The sequence below is a fragment of the Mastigoproctus giganteus genome, chromosome 1 (genome assembly GCF_048544385.1).
Source record: "Mastigoproctus giganteus isolate SK-2022 chromosome 1, ASM4854438v1, whole genome shotgun sequence".
NCBI classification, from domain to species: domain Eukaryota; kingdom Metazoa; phylum Arthropoda; class Arachnida; order Uropygi; family Thelyphonidae; genus Mastigoproctus; species Mastigoproctus giganteus.
This window is the reverse complement of record NC_143575.1, coordinates 274,403,146-274,425,071: the sequence shown is the minus strand read 5'-3', so window position 1 is coordinate 274,425,071 and position 21,926 is coordinate 274,403,146. Positions and strand designations below refer to the sequence as shown.

At 37.7% G+C, this 21,926-nt stretch overlaps 1 protein-coding gene across 1 annotated transcript in view; it reads right to left on the bottom strand.

Moving 5' to 3' along the window:
• The window catches only part of Nhe3 (Na[+]/H[+] hydrogen exchanger 3), a 330,876-nt gene that overhangs the window by 265,534 nt on the left and 43,416 nt on the right, over positions 1–21,926 (bottom strand). Inside the window, exons 2-3 of the mRNA XM_090377696.1 lie at positions 17,776–18,008; positions 5,569–5,646 (exon numbers count right to left, since the gene is read on the bottom strand). Of these exons, the coding sequence (XP_090233822.1) occupies positions 5,569–5,646; positions 17,776–18,008 (311 nt within the window). The remainder of the gene's footprint in view (positions 1–5,568; positions 5,647–17,775; positions 18,009–21,926) is intronic.

The window sequence follows — 21,926 nt, the reverse complement described above, 5'->3', positions numbered from 1 at the left end:
TGGTCAAACAGAGCAAAAAGAGATAGCATGGAACAGTTACAGGGCAATGAAAAGTACTGAAGACTACAACAGGTACAAGTTGTTCTGTAACAGCACCACAAACAAGGGGGAGACCAAAGCTGCAGATGAGAAAGCATTGGCTAAGAGAGCAAAGAATGGAGATAAGGAATTTTTCATGTATATGGCTACAAGAAAGAAAAAAACAAATCAGATTGGATCCTTGTGCACTGGGGTGGGAAAGTCTTGGACAACCCAGCTGACATTGCGGATTAATTGAACAGGTCTTCGAATCTATCTTTACTGACGAAAAAAGATCTTTTATGTTGAGAAGAAGCTGTGCAAGTGAGGCTGAGCCTTATGAAATTAGTGATGTAATAATTACAGATGATTGTTTATTACAAACACTTTTGAGCATAGTAGTAGTGGCATGTGAAGTGTATGAGCTTATGCAGCATTGGCCAAAAAAAAAAAAAAAAAAAAATCACACCATTCCCTCCAAATGCCTGTCCAGTTCCTACTTAAATTTATTCAACCTATCAACTTCCACAATGACAGATGGAAGTTTGTTCCAGCAATTAACCACCCGGTGGCTAAAGCAAATTTACGCACATCTGTTCTACATCTGTCCTTTCTTAATTTGAATTTATGCCCCTTAGGCTCGAACAAGTAGAAGGATCCCATCAGAATTCAGCGTACTCAACCCATTCAAGGCCTTATACACCTCAATCAGATCACCGCACAGGTGCCTAGTCTCCAGCCACTGCAATTTGCAGAACTTAAGCCTCTCTTGGTAAGAGGAGCTCTTCATTCCCCTCACCAATCTTGTTGCCCTTCTCTGTACACACTCAAGTAAATCTACATCCTTCCTAAAAAGAGGCCTCCAGACCTGTACGCAGTACTCAAGGCGTGGCCTGACCATTGCCTTATATAGAGGGACAATCACCTCCTTTTCCCTGCTAGCAAAATTCCTATATATCATTGACAAAATCCCATGACCTGCCCTGGCAGCCTGTCTGCATTGCTCAAAAAACTTCATATCTGCACAATTACTCCCAGGTCTTTTTCATTTTCTACCACCTTAAGTGTAGTACCACACAGTTGGTACGTTTCTCTGGGGTTACTTCTACCCATATGCAGTACTTTGCATTTGTCAAGGTTAAACTTCAGTTGCCACTTCTTAGCCCATCTGCCCAAATTATCTAGATCCTGTTGCAGTAGCACACTGCCATTGCTGTGATTAACAACCCTGCCAACCTTTGTATCATCTGCAAACTTCGACAGACGGCCTCCGTAGCCGAGTGGTCATCAGCGGGAGTGGAGTAGCACCGCTCTTTGAGTAGACGGGGGTTCAAGCCCCTGACTGCCAAATACGGTCGATCTGCCAACCTGCACTGGACCAGCGTGGCAGATTATGGTCCATTTCCCTCAGCATGAATTGTTGAGGAGGCTTCCATCCTGCAGTGGGTTGATAATGGCTGCAGTTTACCTTTTTTTTTTACCTTCATCAATATCATTGATAAATATACAAAACAACAGTGGACCCAACACCAAACCCTGTGGGACTCCACTAATAACATTAGTCCACGAAGAGCAACACCCATTGATTACCACCCTCTGTCTTCTCCCACTTAACCATCCTTTTATCCATTGTAGCAACTTACCCTTAATACCATTCTGCTCCAATTTGTACAATAGAGGCAAGTAAGATGCATAGAGTTGATGGCATATACCCTGTAGTTTTCAGGGACAGAGTGAGGGAGTGTACTGAACCATTGAGGTCAATTATGAGGGCATCTTTGGACAGGGAAGATTCCTTTGGATTGGAGAAGTGACAATGTATCATCAGTACATTTGCTTGTTTGTTTTGGTTTTTTATGGCGCAAAAAACAACTATGGCTATAATACGCCACGTCACTCCAATACATAAAAGCGGTTCTAAGAGTGAAGTTTGTAACAACAGACCAGTTAGTGTTGACTTCAGTGGTAGGAAAAATTTTAGGGTCACCGATTAAGAATGTAATCTAGGGACATTTAGATAGATATGGCATTCTGAACAACACACAAGATGGTTTTGTTAAGGGTAATAACAGTTACTAATCAGTTGGATTTAGGGAATAATTTTGACATAGTTTATTTGGATTTAGCAAAGCATTTGACTTGGTCCCTCATGAGAGCTGCTGTAGCTTGAATAGATTGGGATTACAGGTAATATTCTAAGATGGACTGCTGGGTGGCTGCAGGGCAGACGGCAGAGGATTGTGATTAATGGATATGCTTCAGATTGGTGTAACATCAGGAGTGGGGTCCCTCAAGGATCAGTTCTTGGACCACTGTTGTTTCTCATTTTCATAGATGACATCGACGAAGGGATAGAAGGCGTGATGTCAAAATTTGCAGTTGACGCAAAGATTGGCAGAGTCATTAATGATCATTGCCAAGCAGTACTCCTTCAGGATGACTTGAACAGACTTCAAACATGGTCAGAGAAGTGGCAGCTATGTTTTAACGCTGCTAAATGCAATGCACTCGGGGAATAGCAACCCCCCCAATAAAATATACACTTGGTGGGGTTGAATTAAAAACAGTACAGGAAGAATCTGGGAGCTATGATACAGGCAGATATGAAGTTTTCTGAGCAGTGTAAACAGGAGGCCAGGAAAGCCCATAGTTTTCTATCGATGATTTATCAGACATTATCCTTCAGAGATAGGGAGGTCATAATCCCACTGTATATGGCAATTGTAATACTGAATTTGGAATGCTGTATTCAAGTATGGAGACCTCATCAAAAAAAGACATTAAGCATCTTGAAAGGGTCCAAAGACAGGCAATGGTGAGATTGGCAAAAGAGTGCACGTACAAGGAAGACTCCGATTATGTGAGCTACAGAGCTTAGCAACGAGGCACCTCAGAGGGGACCTGATTGAGGTTTAAAACGTTCTGAGAAGAGTTAGTAAGATGAACGATGGTAACATTCAGTTATAAGAATTCCTGAATTAGGAGCCATCAATTCAAATTATGAGGGAAGAGGTTTAGACTAGAATGCAGGAAGTTTACTTTTAGCCACCAAGTCATTGATTATTTGAAAAAGTTGCCTACACTGGTCTTTGAGGCTGACAGTGAAGAAATTCAAAAGTCAACTGGATAGTTACCTTCATGGGAAGGGAAATGCATAAATGTTTTTTTTTTTTTTTTTTTTTGCTGGTGCTTCCAAAAGCCTGTGGCTTCCTTGCACTATTTTGCTAACACTAATTACACTAGTTTACAAATTTAAGTTTGTTCACTGGGGTTTGAATTTCAATAGGTTCTACTGCCGAAATATGTTGCTGTGATTTGAAATATGACATAGATTTTTTTCTATCACAATTTAAGAAAGAATATTCATTCTTTGTTTGAAAAGAACGTTTAATTGTTTTTCTTTTATGTACAGTGCCAGGTTTCTCTCTTTTTAAACACCAGCAGTAGTCGGCCATCATGCTTGTATTCCACCTTCCCTGGTACCTCTGCTCCATTTCCTTTATGTCCTGATGGAATCTCTCTCCTTGTTCTGTGCAAGATTTTCGGGGGAAAAAAATCACGATGGGCATGCAAAAAGTGAATTTTGATGCTCATATTGCAACCTAAGTTGCGAAGCTTTTCGAGCATATTTTGAACAATTTTTTCTCATAATCCTGTGATTTATGATTTCCAAGAAAGTTTTCCATTACACTTTTAAAAGCAATCCAGGCTTCCCTTTCAATGTCAGCCATAGCAGTTTCAAACTGACCGTCTAAAACCAATTTTCTAATTTTGGGACCAATGAAGATACCCTCCTTAAGTTTTGTGTCAGATAAACTGGGAAATTTACTGCAAAGGTACTTAAAGCAGTTGCCATCCTTATTCAATGCTTTAACAAATTGCTTCATTATGCCTAACCTGATATGCAGTGGAGGTAAGAGTATTTTATCTGGCTTTACCAAACTTTTGTGCACAATATTTTTTGACCCCGGTGTAAGGTTGTGCCTCCGAGGCCATTGCTTCTTTGTCCAGTGCAGTGCTTTAGCTCTGCTATCCCATTCGCAAATAAAGCATGGCATTTTAGTGTACTCACCCTGTTGCCCCAACAACATACGTAACTTTTAAGTCTCCACATAGTTGCCATTCGTGATCTTGATATTTCATTTTCTCCAAAAGCAACTTTAGATTGTCATAAGTTTCTTTTAAGCAGACTGAATGAGCAACTGGCACAGATGTGTACTTATCTCCATTATACAAGACCTTTTAAATTAGTCTTAGAAGAGTCTATAAATAGTCTCCATTCATTAGGAACATATGACGGAGCTCCTGAGGCACTTATTAAACCAGCGATATCACTGCAATATACGAGGACCTTCTTGTGAAAAATACTGTATAAACTCCCTTTCACGATTTCTGTACCAGGAAAATGATGTACCTGGAGCAAGTAAGTTCTTTGCTTGAAGTCGGGATCCCGGAATTCAGCAGCATACTTTGAAAGACCTAAGTCCCTTACTAAATCGTTCAGTTCGAACTGTGTGAATTGCTGTGGTGTTAAAATATTTTCTGGTTGATAACATTCCTCTTCACTAGCCTCTTTACCTTCTGCTTCAGTGGAAGAAGATATGGACTCCAAAGTTTCTGGTGGAGGTTTTACAGGCAGATCAAGTCCATGCGGAACCGGTCTTATGGCTGACAGTAGATCTGGATATTTGATGTCCTTTTTATTTTTTGAATTGTAACCTTTAACGTCACATACATAAAAGTAACATTTCACATGGCTTACTGGCTCGTGCCACACCATAGGAATAGCAAATGGCAAGCACACCTTTTTTCCTTGACTCCATTTTCTAAGATGTTTGACACACATATGGCATACTTTATATGGTGCCCACGATTTATCCTGATCGCCTAGTTTTATGTCAAAGTATGCATAATATGATTTTTTTACAAAATCGGTAATATTTTGCCTCTGCTTTACAGGAACAAAACAACCACATATGTAACAAAGTCTAACACACCATGAGAGCTCACGACAGTTTTTACAAGAGTACTGTGACCACATAAGGGATGTGCCACCTATATAGGCCCTGTGGTTGAGTGGACTGTACAAACAAGTGAGTGCATACTCAGACAAGTTTAACTGTAACTACACACAGGAGTCTCTCAGACTCCACTCAGAAAATAAAATTCTGGGAATCACAGACGGGCCGTCTACCTTCCTGGGTCAAGGTCGGCTACCTTGAAGTATGTGTACACATGCACAATCTGTTGTATTTGAGGCAAATATTTAATACTGATTACGAATATAGGGGTATAAAGCTTGTAAACCATTGCAGAAACTATAATTATGTACATATTTGCATATAATACCTAGGTAATATTTTGTTAATGAATTGTGAAAAATCTTTACATAATAGAAACAAACGGACTTCAGTTTAGTAATCAGTAAACATGCATAAATAACTGCCACATACTTTTACTCAAAACCCAGATACACTGTAAACCAGTGTTATTAATAGAAAAAAATGATAGGAGTCAAATTGTATAATGGTAAACATACTAAATACATACCCTTTTTAAACTATATCCTGCATTGAAGATAATAGGAGGAAGAATTATGTTGAAAAATATCTCTGGATCAAATGTTGCCTAAGAATGTAAATAAGATTTTTTTTAATTTAAGAGGATCATGAAAGTTATTAATGTTTAAAATTATTACAATAACTAACTGTACATAATGAAGGCAATAATTTCATTACAGGCAGAAAAAGATCAAAAAATTATATGATATAGCCACACAAAAATGATTTAGTGAAATACACTCATCTGGATTGACTCCACTGAATGTCTTCTAAAAATATATTCAGTAGATGGCTGGATCCTTCGATAGATACACTCCATGCATGACTCTTTCCTTTCTCTGTCCTAACATCTTACTAATAAAATTTGTGAACAGGGAGAGGAAAATGTAAGGTATCACAAGAAAGAATGACAAGGAGAAGAATATAAGTGTAGCAAGATAAGATTTGACAACAAAATCCTGAAGAGCAAGATTATGCTACTTCGCATAAAAATTTGGCAGGTTGAAAGAAATATCTAGAATATCAGTGACAAATTCTTATAACATCTGAATGCTGATAATCAAAGTAAACAACAGTTGGGCTGAATTTTGATTGATATTTATGTTTCTAATATGTATGCACAATTAAGATTTGTAAAAGCTGAAAAATGTAATACATAAATACTTTTAAATATTAATTTTTTTATATATTTTGCCTTTATAGTTAAACACTATAGCAGGGTTATTGTCAAATATAAATCAATTTCTTACAAAAAAATAAAAATAATAATCATAGCTGTTTTTTTTTTTTTTATTAGAAAAAAAAGTTTACAGAATGCTGTGAAGATTAATAGATATAGATTATGCCCCACAAGGGGAACCTTCCTCCAACTTCAGTGGAAATTCAGATAGGCACTTTTCTGATTTCATTATATCACTTATTTTATGATGGTTACTCCCCCACTTATTCCTCCCTTGGCACTAATGTGGTTTCAAAAAATCTGCAAAATACCATATATTCTACTGTATAAACAGACCTTTGAAGCAAAAAAAAAAAAAAAAAAAACCAACAAAAATTTTAAAGACCACTTATATGCCAAATATAAAATCCTAAGCTTCAATTAAAGGCATGTGCATAGGGTTAGAAAGACATGAATTAATACCAATATATTTAAAATTTATTACAGTATATTTTTACACAATTATACATTGTTGCTTACCTTTTAAAACCTAAGAATTTGTTCATATTAATTCAATAAAAACAGTTTGTGGAATTTGCTGGGAGTTATACTTTTGGATTCTTGATAAGTAAAACTTTTGATATTTTCAATTTCTTTTATCAAAGGCATTTCCATAATGAATGGAAACAGGGATGGGATACACTTAAATAGAAAGGGTGCAAGAATATTTGCTGATGCTATCGAGGCAGTGTTAGGTGGGTCGGAAAACTGCTAGCTTGGGGGGAGACAAAGACCAATAGATTGACAGTAGCCACTGGCAGAGGTGAAAGAGATTCTTGCACTGCTTCTATTAGAATGAGCAGAAGCCTGAAAAACAAGATGCATGGTATTTCAGAGACTGCTGGGAGCCATTGTGGTACAAGTAAACACATGGGTTGTGTTAGGGTAGCTAAGAATAGAAACAGGTGCAGGTATACTTGCGTGTACACCAATGCTAGGAGTTTAGTAAATAAATTTGATGAATTTGAGGTATTGCTCAAAACATCGAAGGCAGATATTGTTGGGATATCAGAGACGTGGTGTCACACAGATATAAGGGATGCGGAACTGCAATTTGGGGAGTACAACGTCTACAGAAAGGATAGACAGGATAGGAAGGGGGGAGGTGTTATGCTATTAGTTAAGAAACACATAAAAACCAAGGAAGTGAAGCCAGTCGACATCGCTGGACAGTGCAGTGTGGAGTCAGTTTGGTGTGACATAAGCATTGGGAGATCAAAATTGAGAGTAGGAGTGTGCTATAGGCCTAATGACTCTGATGAGTATAATAAGGAACTGTACAGGGAAATAGAGTGGGCCAGTAAATCAGAGTGTCTTATAATGGGAGATTTTAATTTCCCAGATATTGACTGGAATTTGGGGGCTGGATACTCACACACTAGCAGGGCTTTTGTGGATTTATTGGATGATTGTTTTCTACATCAGCATGTTCGGGAGGCAACTAGAGGGAGTAATACTCTTGATTTGATTATCAGCAGTGATTCTTCATGCATTAAGAATCTGCAGATAAATGAACCACTAGGTGGCAGTGATCACAGTGTGCTGAAGTGGGATTTACTCAAAGAGGTAACTACCATTAGGGGTAAAGGGAAGGGTTATTGCTTCCGTAAAGGCGACTACGATGGACTGAGACAGTATTTAAATTCTATACAGTGGGACCAACTGATGATGTTACCAACAGCAAATTCAAAATGGGAAGCATTCAAAGAACTTATCTTGGAAGCTACTAGGCTTTACATACCAACTAAGAAATATTGTTCAAGGTTTAGGCCAAAATGGATGTCAGATGAACTAATGAGGCATATGGCAGAGAAGAAAAATGCATGGGATACTTACAAATTAACACATGACACAGAAGCCTATGATAGATACAAGTTGATATGCAACCAAGTTACAAAGGAGGTTAGGCAGGCGAAGGCAGATTACGAGAAATCCTTGGCAAGGGATGCAAAGAAAAACAGCAAAGAGTTCTTTACTTATGTAAACTCTAGAAGGAAAGGGATGAATCAGATTGGTCCACTTGATGTTGATGGGTCAAGTGTTGATGATCCTGCTCAGGTGGCTAACAAACTAAATGAATATTTTGCATCGACATTCACACATGAGGAGTTATTCAGCGAGGGGAATGCCAGAGGTGTATTCAACTCTAGCAGTAAGTTACAGAATCTTGAAATAACTGGGAGTAAAGTGGAGGAGAAACTGTTGAAGATAAACACAAGAAAGGCACCCGGGGTGGATGGGATCTATCCAGTTATATTAAAGGAGGCAGCAAAGGAAGTAAGCAAACCCTTAGCCATAATTATGAGAGCTTCCTTGGACTCAGGGGAGGTACCCATAGACTGGAAATGTGCAAATGTGACCCCAATTCACAAAGGAGGATCAAAGGCTGACACAAGTAATTATAGACCTGTGAGCTTGACTTCTGTTCCAGGAAAATTAATGGAGGCACTGGTTAAAGACGCACTGCAGGATCATTTAGACAAGACTTCAGTTATAGCTCAGACACAGCATGGTTTTGTTAAGGGGAAGTCTTGCCTGACCAACTTGATTGGATACTATGATGCAGTCACAAAAGAACTGGATGCAGGGAATAACTTTGATATTATATACTTGGATCTTAGAAAGGCTTTTGATACTGTTGCACATGGAAGACTGCTACACAAATTGGAGCAGTGTGACATTGGAGGCAAATTGCTGCTATGGATAAAGGGGTGGTTGAGGGGGAGAAGACAGAGAGTGGTAATCAATGGACACTGCTCATCGTGGACTGATGTTATTAGTGGAGTCCCTCAGGGCTCAGTGTTGGGTCCATTATTGTTTTCTGTATTTATAAATGATATTGATGATGGTATATCGGGATTAATGTCCAAGTTTGCAGACGATACAAAGGTTGGCAGGGTTGTCAAGGACACTACTGACACTATGCTTCTGCAACAGGATCTGGAAAGGTTGAGCAGATGGGCTGAGAGGTGGCAAATGAAGTTTAACATTGACAAATGTAAAGTACTACACATGGGAAACAGCAACCCCAGAGCAATGTATCAACTCTATGGTACAACACTGACAGTGGTAGAGAATGAAAGGGACTTGGGGGTGGTTGTGCAGGCAGATATGAAGTTCTCTGAGCAGTGCAGACGGGCTGCAAGAGTAGCTCATGGAGTATTGTCAATGATATAGAGGAATTTTTCCAGCAGGGATAAGGAGGTGATTATTCCATTGTATAAGGCGATGGTCAGGCCACACCTAGAGTACTGTATACAGGTCTGGAGGCCTCATTTCAAGAAGGATGTAGAGCTGCTGGAACGAGTACAGAGAAGGGCAACAAGATTAGTGAATGGAACAAAGGGGTGCTCTTACGAAGAAAGGCTTAAGTTTTGCAAATTACAGTGTCTGGAGACTAGGCACCAGCGAGGTGATCTGATAGAGGTGTATAAAGCCTTGAATTGTTTAAGCATGCTCAATGCTGATGGGATTCTTCCTCTAGCTCAGAATAATCACCTGAGAGGGCATAAATTCAAATTGAGGAAAGACAGATGTAGGATAGACGTGCGGAAATTTGCCTTTAGCCAGCGGGTGGTTGGTTGGTGGAACAGACTTCCATCCCTTGTGGTGGAGGTTGATAGCCTAAATAAGTTTAAGGCTCAGCTGGACAGGTATTTTGAACGAACAGAGGGGTGAAGTGGAAGTGGTTTTTTTTTTTTTTTTTGGCTGATGCTGCATAAGCTTGCTTTCTTGCATCAAATGCCTCTACTAATGTTAATGCTACTTATTTTATGACATTATGATCATTTCTTGCTATTGGTTCCTGAACTGTCATATTTGTAATACTGCTTAGATCCTTGATGAAGGTCATGGATATGCCCCCCCACCCTTCCACTGCTTTCTCTAATGTGTGTTTAAATAAACAGCAGTGATTTACTTGATTCACAAAACTACTACCATTATGTGTACTGCATATCCATAATTTCCAATCTGAAAGAGAGAAATCAAAGTTGCCTATAATAATGCACTAACTTCTTATTTATATCCAACTCATCAGCCATCATTCTGACCTCTTGACCCAATTTGAATGAGAGGTTGTCACATGACTGACAAGGGATTGATAGATTCACACCTCTTGGGTCATCACAAAAATTCTCACATCTGTCCTTGAATTGCTCATACCAGGGGTAGCCAACTTAATTTGGGATGCGATCGAATTTTTTTCTTCAAAATGTGCTGCACTCTACCATCTCAAGAATTTCATTGCAAATGGTTAAAAAGGTTAATCAACACATATTGAAAAATGTTGTTTATAAATTTTAAAATTAAATACAATTCAGAATTCTTATTTTAAATTCATATGTATTTAAATTTTTAATTTATATGAAGTTTGTGTCTTAATGTCATCTGCCAAGCTTTCAAAATCGGGGATATACCCTGATAAGGCCAATCATAAAGAATATTCTCTATGCAAGTCTGTAAGAGTAGAGCAATTCTTCGTCTTTTTTGTTTCAAATACGAAAAGACCAATTCACATAGTTATGTGGAACCAAAACAGGAATTTAAAAGTTCACTGCATTTTTTTAATTTTGGGTACTTTTCTTGGCAAACATATTTCCAAGTCTTTTTCTGATGACCTGGCTTTTAGGAAGATATTGTTTCGCAATGTAATAATTTCATTTTCAAGTAATATTTTCTCTGTGTGAAAAATCTCTGCGATTTTTTTTGCAGTTTGTTTCGTATCTAAGTCGACATTAAATGGATAAGAAATACTGTATATTGAAGAACGTCTTCAATTGTTTTAAAATTACTGAATCTGGTTTCAAAATCACCCACAACCTTCTCAGTTTCAGAAACATATTTCTCGCTATTAAATTCAAAAACAGGAAACTTTGTTCAAATGATCTTGCATATCTGCAAAATGATTGAATTTTTTTTCTTTGAGATCCTTAGCAATTGCCAAAAATTGATATTTATGTGCAGAAATACTACTAATCATGTCACCCACATTTTTATTTTTTCCTTGTAATTCCAAATTCAGATCACTTAATTTACTGGTAAAATCTGACAAAGCCAGATCACATAACCACACTGTATCTTGTAGCTGCTGATAATTATCTCCCCTTTGATCAACAAATTTTTAATTTCATTCAGCAAATTTCAAAATCTGTAGAAACTTACTCCAACTCAGCCACTTCACATCTGTGTGTAATATCAGATCTGGTTCACTTTCATCGAGGTGCATTTTGAAAAGTCTCTTTTGAAGAGATTGTCCTCTGGAATTCACAATTTTGAAAGCTATGTCCATAATACTTTTAGTATTTAATCTCTTGCTGGCTAACACGTTTTGGTGGATGATATAGTGGTAACTGGGAATTCGTCATCCTTTTGGCACAATGTGATGAATCCGTTAAGATGCCTTGCCATTGCTTTAGCTCCATCTGTTGTTATTGATATGAGCTTAAATAGTGGTAATTTAATTTTTTTAATAAAATTTTTGAATGCATTAAATATATCAAGACCTCTAGTTCTTTCTTTTAACAAAATGATACCCAGCAGTTGTTCTCTAATGGCAGAATCATGGAAAACCATACGAATAAAAACGAGCATTTGAGCTGTATCACTGATGTCTGTAGATTCATTCAGTTGTAAAGAAAAGTACACACAATTAGCAATATGAGCACACAATTGTTCGCTCACATTTTTACTCATTTTTTTTGATGCGTTGCATCACAGTATTTAGAGATAATTGCAGATCTTTAAGAGCACTTTTAATTTCATTTTTGTTCTTAAAATTTTCAAAAAGAGAATAAAAATGCATCTTTGAGAACTGACCATCAGAAAATGGTTTGCATTTTTTTGCAAGGAGATGACTCACTTTAAATGCTACAGTTACTGCTTTCGATTGTAAATTAGGTGTCACGAAGAAATTTTGTTGTGCAAATAATCTGGATTTAAGTTCTTTAAATTTATTTTTTTCTAAGGTCACTATTAGGCGGAAAATCCGATTGGTATTAACCATGGAGTGTGTTGAAGTGCCTTTCTAAATTTCCTTTTTTGGGTATAGCTACAGAAGCATTGCAAATCAAACAACGTATTTCTTTTATCATTACAAAAAAGTATTCTAGTTCCCACTCTTGATCAAGGCCTTTTACACCTCACAGGTGCCTAATCTCCAGATGCTGCAATATGCAGAACTTAAACCTTTATGGGTAACAGCAACCCTTTGTTCAATATGTTTTACTCTTTTTCGTAGTATTCATTTTAAATCAAAGAATATTAAATGAACGTATAAGTACTGTCCAGTTATTAATATTAAGTAAGCTAAATAATCAGACACATAATCACACAGAATCAGACACATACACTATGCTCTTCTCAACGTAACTGCGTGAATTTTCACTAGACAAGCCTAGCATCTGCGGCGACACGAGTGGTAATGTGGTTCAACGGATTTGTAATAAGCGTATGCAGTGGGGCATATAATAATAACATTTAGATTTTGATTAATCTATTTTTTATATATATTAAAAATTTATCGTGATCGACCGAAATTAAAGCCATGATCAACTTTTGGCCACCCCTGGCTTACAACACCATTCAACACACAGGCACGATTTAATGTTTCTTCATTATAAACAGTTTTTAATATTTCCACCTTTTCTGTTACTGATTTTCTCAGTTTAAAGCAAATTCTGATATTCATTCATTGCTCCATTGCAAAATTGTGACACAGGACATTAACAAAGAACAAAGGGTTGCTCTTACAAAGAAAGGCTTAAGTTTTGCAGATTACAGTGTTTGGAGACTAGGCACCTGCGAGGTCATCTAATTGACGTGTATAAAGTCTTGAATGGTTTGAGCATACTCAATGCTGATGGGATTCTTCCTCTTACTCAGAATAATGGTCTGAGAAGGTAAAAATTCAAATTGAAGAAAGACAATTGTAGATTATATGTGTGGAAGTTTACCTTTAGCCAGCAGGTAGTTGATTGGTGGAACAGACTTCCATCTTTTGTCGTGGAAGTTGATTAGCATTATCATTAGCAGAGGCATATGATGCAAGAAAGCAAGCTTATACAGCATCAAACAAAAAAAAAAAAAAAACACCCTCTCCCATTTCACCCCTCAGTTCTTTCCAAATAACTGTCCAGCTGAGCCTTAAATTTATTTAAGCTATCAACTTCCACAACAAGGGATGGCAGTCTCTTCCACCAACCAACTACCCACTGGCTAAACGGAAATTTCTGCACATCTATCCTACATCTGTCGTTCCTCAATTTGAATTTATGCCCTCTCAGGTTATTATTCTGAGCGAGAGGAAGAATCCCATCGGCACTGAGCATGCTCAAACCATTCAAAGCTTTATGCACCTCTATCAGATCACCTTGCCGGTGTCTAGTCTCCAGACACTGTAATTTGCAAAACTCAAGCCTTTCTTTGTAAGAGCAACCCTTTGTTCCATTCACTAATCTTGTTGCCCTTCTCTGTACTTGTTCCAGCAGCTCTACATCCTTCTTGAAATGAGGCCTCCAGACCTGTATAAAGTACTCAAGGTGTGGCCTGACCATTCTCTTATACAAGGGAATAATCATCTCCTTATCCATGCTAGAAAAATTCCTGTATATCATTGACAAGACACCATGAGCTACTCTTGCAGCCCATCTGCACTGCTCAGAGAACTTCATATCTGCTGTTTCCCACATGTAGTACTTTACATTTGTCAATGTTAAACTTCATTTGCCACCTCTCAGCCCATCTGCACAACCTTTCCAGATCCTGTTACAGCAGCATAGCGTCAGTAGTGTCCTTAACAACCCTGCCAACCTTTGTATAGTCTGCAATCTTGGACATTAAGCTTGATATACCATCATCAATATCATTTATAAATACAGAAAACAATAATGGACCCAACAACACTGAACCCTGAGGGACTCCACTAATAACATTAGTCCACGATGACCAGTGTCCGTTGATAACCACTCTCTGTCTTCACCCCCTCAACCATCCCTTTATCCATAGCAGCAATTTGCTTCCAATGCCACACTGCTCCAGTTTGTTCAGCAGTCTTCCATGTGCAACAGTATCAAAAGCCTTTCTAAGATCCAAATATATAATATCAAAGTTATTCCCTGCATCCAGTTCTTTTGTGACTGCATCATAGTATCCAATCAAATTGGTCAGGCAAGACTTTCCCTTAACAAAACCATGCTGTGTCCAAGCTATAACTGAAATCTTGTCTAGATGATCCTGCAGTGCTTCTTTAACCAGTGCCTCCATTAATTTTCCTGGAACAGAAGTTAAACTCACAGGTCTATAATTACTTGTGTCAGCCATTGATCCTCCTTTGTGAATTGGGGTCACATTTGCACATCTCCAGTCCGTGGGTACCTCCCCTGAGTCCAAGGAAGCTCTCATAATTATGGCTAAGGGTTTGCTTACTTCCTTTGCTACCTCCTTCAATATAACTGGATAGATCCCATCCACCCCAGGTGCCTTTCTTGTGTTTATCTTCAACAATTTCTCCTCCACTTTAATCTTAGTTATTACAAGATTCTCTAGCTTACTGACAGAGTTGAATAACCTCTGGCATTCTCCTCGCTGAATAACTCCTCATGTGTGAATGTCGATGCAAAATATTCATTTAGTTTGTTAGCTACCTGAGCAGGATCATCAACAGTTGACCCATCGATATCAAGTGGAACAATCTGATTCATCCTCTTCCATCTAGAGTTTACATAAGTAAAGAACTCTTTGCTGTTTTTCTTTGCATCCCTTGCCAAAGACTTCTCGTAATCTGCCTTCGCCTGCCTAACCTCCTTTGTAACTTGGTTACAGATCAACTTGTATCTATCATAGGCTTCTGTGTCACGTGTTAATTTGTATGCATCCCATGCATTTTTCTTCTCTGCTATATGTTTCATTAGTTTATCTGACATCCATTTAGGCCTAAACTTTGAACAATATTTCTTAGTTGGTATGTAAAGCCTAGTAGCTTCCAAGATAAGTTCTTTGAATGCTTCCCATTTTGAATTTGCTGTTTGTAACATCATCAGTTGGTCCCACTGTATAGAATTTAAATACTGTCTCAGACCATCGTAGTTGCCTTTACCAAATCAAAAACCCTTTCCTTTACCCCTGATGGTAGTTACCTCTTTGAATAAATCCTACTTTAGTACTCTGTGATCATTGCCACCTAGTGGTTCCTTTATCTGCAGATTCTTAATGCATGAAGAATCACTACTGATAATCAAATCAAGAGTATTACTCCCTCTAGTTGCCTCCCAAACATGCTGATGTATTTGTCTGGAGACTAGGCACCAGCGAGGTGATCTGATAGAGGTGTATAAAGCCTTGAATGGTTTGAGCATGCTCGATGCTGATGGGATTCTTCCTCTAGCTCAGAATAATCACCTGAGAGGGCATAAATTCAAATTGAGGAAAGACAGATGTAGGATAGACTTGCGGAAATTTGCCTTTAGCCAGCGGGTGGTTGGTTGGTGGAACAGACTTCCATCCCTTGTCGTTGAGGTTGATAGCCTAAATAAGTTTAAGGCTCAGCTGGACAGGTATTTTGAACGAAGAGAGGGGTGAAGTGGAAGTGGGGTTTTTTTTGTGTTTTTTTTTTTTGGCTGATGCTGCATAAGCTTGCTTTCTTGCATCAAATGCCTCTACTAATGCTAATGCTAATGTAGAAAACAATCATCCAATAAATCCACAAAAGCCTTGCTAGTGTGTGAGTGACCAGGCCCCAAATTCCAGTCAATATCTGGGAGATTAAAATCCCCCATTATAAGATTCTCTGATTTACTGGCCCACTATTTCCCTGTACAGTTTCTTATTATACTCATCAGAGTCATTAGGCCTATAGCACACTCCTACTCTCAATTTTGATCTCCCAATGCATATGTCTCCCCAAACTCAATTTTGATTTCCAATGCTTATGTCACACCAAACTGACTCGACACTGCACTGTCCAGCAATGTCTACTGGCTTCACTTCCTTGGATTTTATGTGTTTCTTAACTAATAGCATAACCCCTCCTCCCTTCCTATCCTGTCTATCCTTTCTGTAGAACTTTTACTCCATTCTGCATTCCTTATATCTGTGTGACACCATGTCTCTGAAATCCCAACGATATCTGCCTTTGATGTTTTGAGCAATACCTCAAATTCATCAAATTTATTTACTAAACTCCTAGCATTGGTGTACACGCAAGTATACATGCACCTGTTTCTATTCTTAGCTACCCTAACACAAGACGTGTGTTTAGTTGGTATGTAAAGCCTACTAGCTTTCAAGATAAGTTCTTTGAATGCTTCCCATTTTGAATTTGCTGTTGGTAACATCATCAGTTGGTCCCACTGTATAGAATTTAAATACTGTCTCAGTATTTAAATTCTGATAGCCTAAATAAATTTAAGGCTGAGCTGGGCAGGTATGTGGAACGAACAGAAGGGTGAAATCGGAGTAGGTTTTTTTTTTTTTTTTGGCTGATGCTGCAAAAAACTTGCTTTCTTGCATCATATGCCTCTACTAATGCTAATACTGCAAACAAAACTCATCATTACTTGCTACCTGTTAGCCTAGGAGACAATCTCTATATCACCATCTGTTGGAGCAAGTCTGAACTACAGCATACCACTTCTATTTATTTTTGAACTCACTGAACATGACCACAACAGAACCAGTCTGGAAACTTTACTGCCACACCTCATATATGCAACATGCCTAAAAATTTGTAGCAGTTAAAATCAATGTGAGGGTTGCATTGATTGAATTTTTTGATAATGAAGGAATGGTGTCATTAGAATACATTCTGCAAAATGTCACTGTTGATGCAGTGCACTAACAAAAATTCTTAAAATAGTTGAGAGATGCAATCGGCAAAAACAAACTAAAACGTGATAAAATAGTTGGCTCCATCACCACAATGTGCTATGTCACTCTACATCCAGCAAATTTCAACCAATTTGAATTGATTCAAGAAATCTAATCTACCACAGACCACCTCAAAGAACTCATAAGATTTCCAAAAATATTTTGATTGGTGGCAAGCATAATTGATCAAGTGTGTGATTGCAGGGGGAAATGCTCATATTCTTTTATTCTTATATTAAATATAACAATATTAAATTTTATATTGAATAAAATTATTTTGCAATGTCCCCTGAACTTTTTGATCTTACAGGAAATTTCATACCAACTCAGCAAAGCATTCATCCCTGACTACCCTCGATTTTTTAATGAAATTTGATACAACAATATATATATAAAAAGAATTAGGACAAAATTTTACAAGTCAAAAATCATGGGTTACATTTACTGAAGGTAAAAGTCTGGAATAATGCATATTTTTGGTATACCTTGTAACTCTTACATAGCAGTATCTTTATTTTAACTAAAATGTGATTTTTAAACATGTTTTGTTTCAATTTTTTTTAATAAACTTTATTTTGATAAGTAACACCTATTATAAAAACACACACACCCTACCTTCTGATTCAATTTTTTACTCCCTAGATCTGTAACTTCTCCACGAAATGAATAAGCATAGGTTTTGTTCTCTTCTTTTTTGTGCTCTAAATCACTACTAATGTCCAAAGTTAAAAAGAGATTATCTGGAGGCATTGTCATAATATCTGAATAACCTTCACTGGGTTTCACTCTAATGTGCATAAGTTCTGAGTCTTCTCCAGCATATCGAATTATAACACCAACTATTAGTCCTAAAAAAGAAATTACATTAATAAGCAACTTGGACAGGTCCACGACTTTTAATAACTTACACATTTTGGTCTAGACATTATTTTGCACTACTATACTTTCTAAAAATAATCTAAAAAATAAATTATGTCCTCAAATTGTAATACAGTAAACCCTCATTAATCTGTACGTCACTTAATCCGGACATCTCTAAAAAAAAATTTAAAATGTAAAAATCAAACAATGATCGGGCTCAAAGGTCATATGTATTGTGTCCAAGGTCATTGGGTCGTGATGACTCACACTGTACAAACAACCTGGTTCCCAGCTGCGGTTCACACAGTTGTTTGTCATTTGCTCCACAGTTATGCACTTCTTTCTTTTGTGCTGTGCAGTTAAACAATATCTTTAAGTAAGCCTAGTTTAAGACAGAAGCATAAGCATAAAACGTTTTCTCTTCACGATAAACTATCGGTGATAGAAAAACTTGAAAAAGGAGCTTCAGTGTACAGCATCTATCTTCAGTACAGCATCGATAAACAAACCGTGTTGGACATTAAAAACAAAAAAGTGAAATTTGTAATTTTGTTCTCAAGTTTAACATGTAGAAAGAAAAAAGTAAAGTTAAACTAATGCAGATGCCTACTGATAAAGCACTAGATGATGCTGTGTACAAATGGTTTTCCCAACTTCGTTCGTCTGGTTTGGCAGTGCGAGGAATAGAAATTCAAGCAGCGGAGAGGCTGGCAAAACAGTTAGGAATTGAACAATTTAAAGCAAGTTCAGGTTGGCTTTTTAGATTTAGAAGACAGCATAACATTTCAAACAAGAAAATGTGTGGGGAAATTCTTAGTGCTGATTTTGAAGCTGTTGAACCTTTCAGGAAACAACAATGATTTTATTCAAAAGGAGGGTTATCAATTGAACCAGATGTACAACTTTGATGAGACGGGACTGTTTTGGGGAGCTTTGTCTGAAACCACACAAGCGTCAAAGACTGAGAAAACCACACCTAGAAGAAAAATAGCAAGGAACATGTTTCAGCATTGTTGTGTGCAAATGCCGACAGAAGCCATACGTTAAAAACTGTAATCGTTGGGAAAAGCAAAAAACCACTTGCCCTAAAAAACATTGTAGTAATAGACGATCTCCCGTTACACTACTACAATTCCCGCAATGCATGGTTTACCATGGAAGTAACAACGGATTGGTTCCACAAGAAGGCTGTGCCAAAAATCAGAAGACATGAAACACGACATCTGTTTTCCAGCCTATGGACCAAGGAGTGATCGGCAAAGCAGCTCTATAGAAAGAAGTTTTTGAGTGAAGTCCTAGGGATTTAGGAACGAGAGTAGACTTGTGCAGGCAAAGTTTTTATGGCAACGGAAAACAAAGAACTTTTTTCTGTTTTATTAACTTAAATTGGCATATTAACTTATTTTCTGGAGTAGCTTTATATTCCTAGTTACGATACTTAGTTTAAATTTTAACATAGATAGATTTTGTAGGTTATTACTTAGTATCAGTAAGGGTATCCAATCCATGTGTTTTACGAGTTTTGCAGCTCCGGTGAATGGCAAGTTTTTTAACTATATTTAGCCGCTTTATTGACTAACTGTTACATTAAATAATTTTCTATAAGTAGCTTATGGACCTAGTCAAGATCCTTGATTTATTCTGAATTGAGATAGCGAGATTTTGGAAGTTAATTAATACTTAAAAGTGTCCGTAGATTTACCGTTCGTAACTTGCCGCCATTGTTATATAATACATTATATGCCGAACTAGATAGCGTTAGATTAGTATAGTATAGTATATAATATTATCAATTAATCAGTAAAATTTATTACTCTTTTTAAACTTCACTGTCAATTAAATTGTACTTTTTAAATAAATACATATGACTTAGATTTTACAAAATTTTATAACATAATTAATTAATACATAACTTGATACGGAAGTTATATAACGGAACTCTAAGATTATACTCTATACTGAAAAACAAAACGATATAAAGTGTTATAACTGTGCTGGGATACAAGATTAGGGTTATAATTTTGTACTGAAATTGAATTGAAATCATGACTCAGACCAGAGCAGTAAAGCAAAAGGCTCAAGCTAAATGGAGTGCTGTGGCTCAGAGGAGCAGTTGTCCTCTGAATCACAGCCTTTTAAAATGCACTGCTTGCTTGATGTTTGTGGAGCAATGAGGTACGGGATATGATATTGCCAAGGGGTCTTTGTGCATGCGCAATGTAAGGAGCGTGAGGAAATCAGACAACAACTCAGCATTGTTATGGGCCTATATGAGAGCTGGAAGGATAGCGTGGATACCCTCGAAGGATCTAAATTGAGGGGCCCATCAAGCTCTCAGATGCCCACATCAACGCCAGAGCTTGCATTTCATCATCACGCAAAACAGTGGCAACCCCCAAGGCAGAATGCGCTGGTCCCATAGGAACTAGCAGCTGTTGGTGACTCTACTGTCAGGGAAATGGGAAACATGGTATGTAAAAAGGATAGGTGGAACAGGGCCAGGGCATGTCTGCCAGGGGCAAAGGTTGCTGACATTGTAGAGGGAATATCGTCTTTTAAGGGTGCCAAAGGTGATACTGTTGTACACGTTGGCACTAATGATATTAAAAGTAGGAGACCAGTAGAATTACTTGGAAAACAAGATGCAGGTTATTTCAGAGACTGCTGAGAGTCATTACGGTACAAGTAAACACATGGGTTGTGTTAGGGTAGTTAAAAATAGGAACAGGTGCATGTATACTTGAGTATAGACCAATGCTAGGAGTTTAGTAAATAAATTTGATGAATTTGAGGTATTGCTCAAAACAGCAAAGGCAGATATTGTTGGCATATCAGAGACGTGGTGTCACACAGATATAAGGGATACAGAACTGGAATTTGGGGAGTACAACGTCTACAGAAAGGATAGACAGGATAGGAAGGGAGGAGGGGTTATGCTATTAGTTAAGAAACACATAAAAACCAAGGAAGTGAAGCCAGTCGACATCGCTGGACAGTGCAGTGTTGAGTCAGTTTGGTGTGACATAAGCATTGGGAGATCAAAATTGAGAGTAGGAGTGTGCTATAGGCCTAATGACTCTGATGAGTATAATAAGAAACTGTACAGGGAAATAGAGTGGGCCAGTAAATCAGAGTCTTATAATGGGAGATTTTAATTTCCCAGATATTGACTGGAATTTGGGGGCTGGTAACTCACACTAGCAGGGCTTTTGTGGATTTATTGGATGATTGTTTTCTACATCAGCATGATCGGGAGGCAACTAGAGGGAGTAATACTCTTGATTTGATTATCAGCAGTGATTCTTCATGCATTAAGAATCTGCATATAAATGAACCACTAGGTGGCAGTGATCACAGTGTGCTGAAGTGGGATTTACTCAAAGAGGTAACTACCATTAGGGGTAAAGGGAAGGGTTATTGCTTCCGTAAAGGCGACTACGACGGACTGAGACAGTATTTAAATTCTATACAGTGGGACCAACTGATGATGTTACCAACAGCAAATTCAAAATGGGAAGCATTCAAAGAACTTATCTTGGAAGCTACTAGGCTTTACATACCAACTAAGAAATATTGTTCAAGGTTTAGGCCAAAATGGATGTCAAATGAACTAATGAGGCATATGGAAGAGAAGAAAAATGCATGGGATACTTACAAATTAACACATGACACAGAAGCCTATGATAGATACAAGTTGATATGCAACCAAGTTACAAAGGAGGTTAGGCGGGCGAAGGCAGATTACGAGAAATCCTTGGCAAGGGATGCAAAGAAAAACAGCAAAGAGTTCTTTACTTATGTAAACTCTAGAAGGAAGGGGATGAATCAGATTGGTCCACTTGATATTGATGGGTCAACTGTTGATGATCCTGCTCAGGTAGCTAACAAACTAAATGAATATTTTG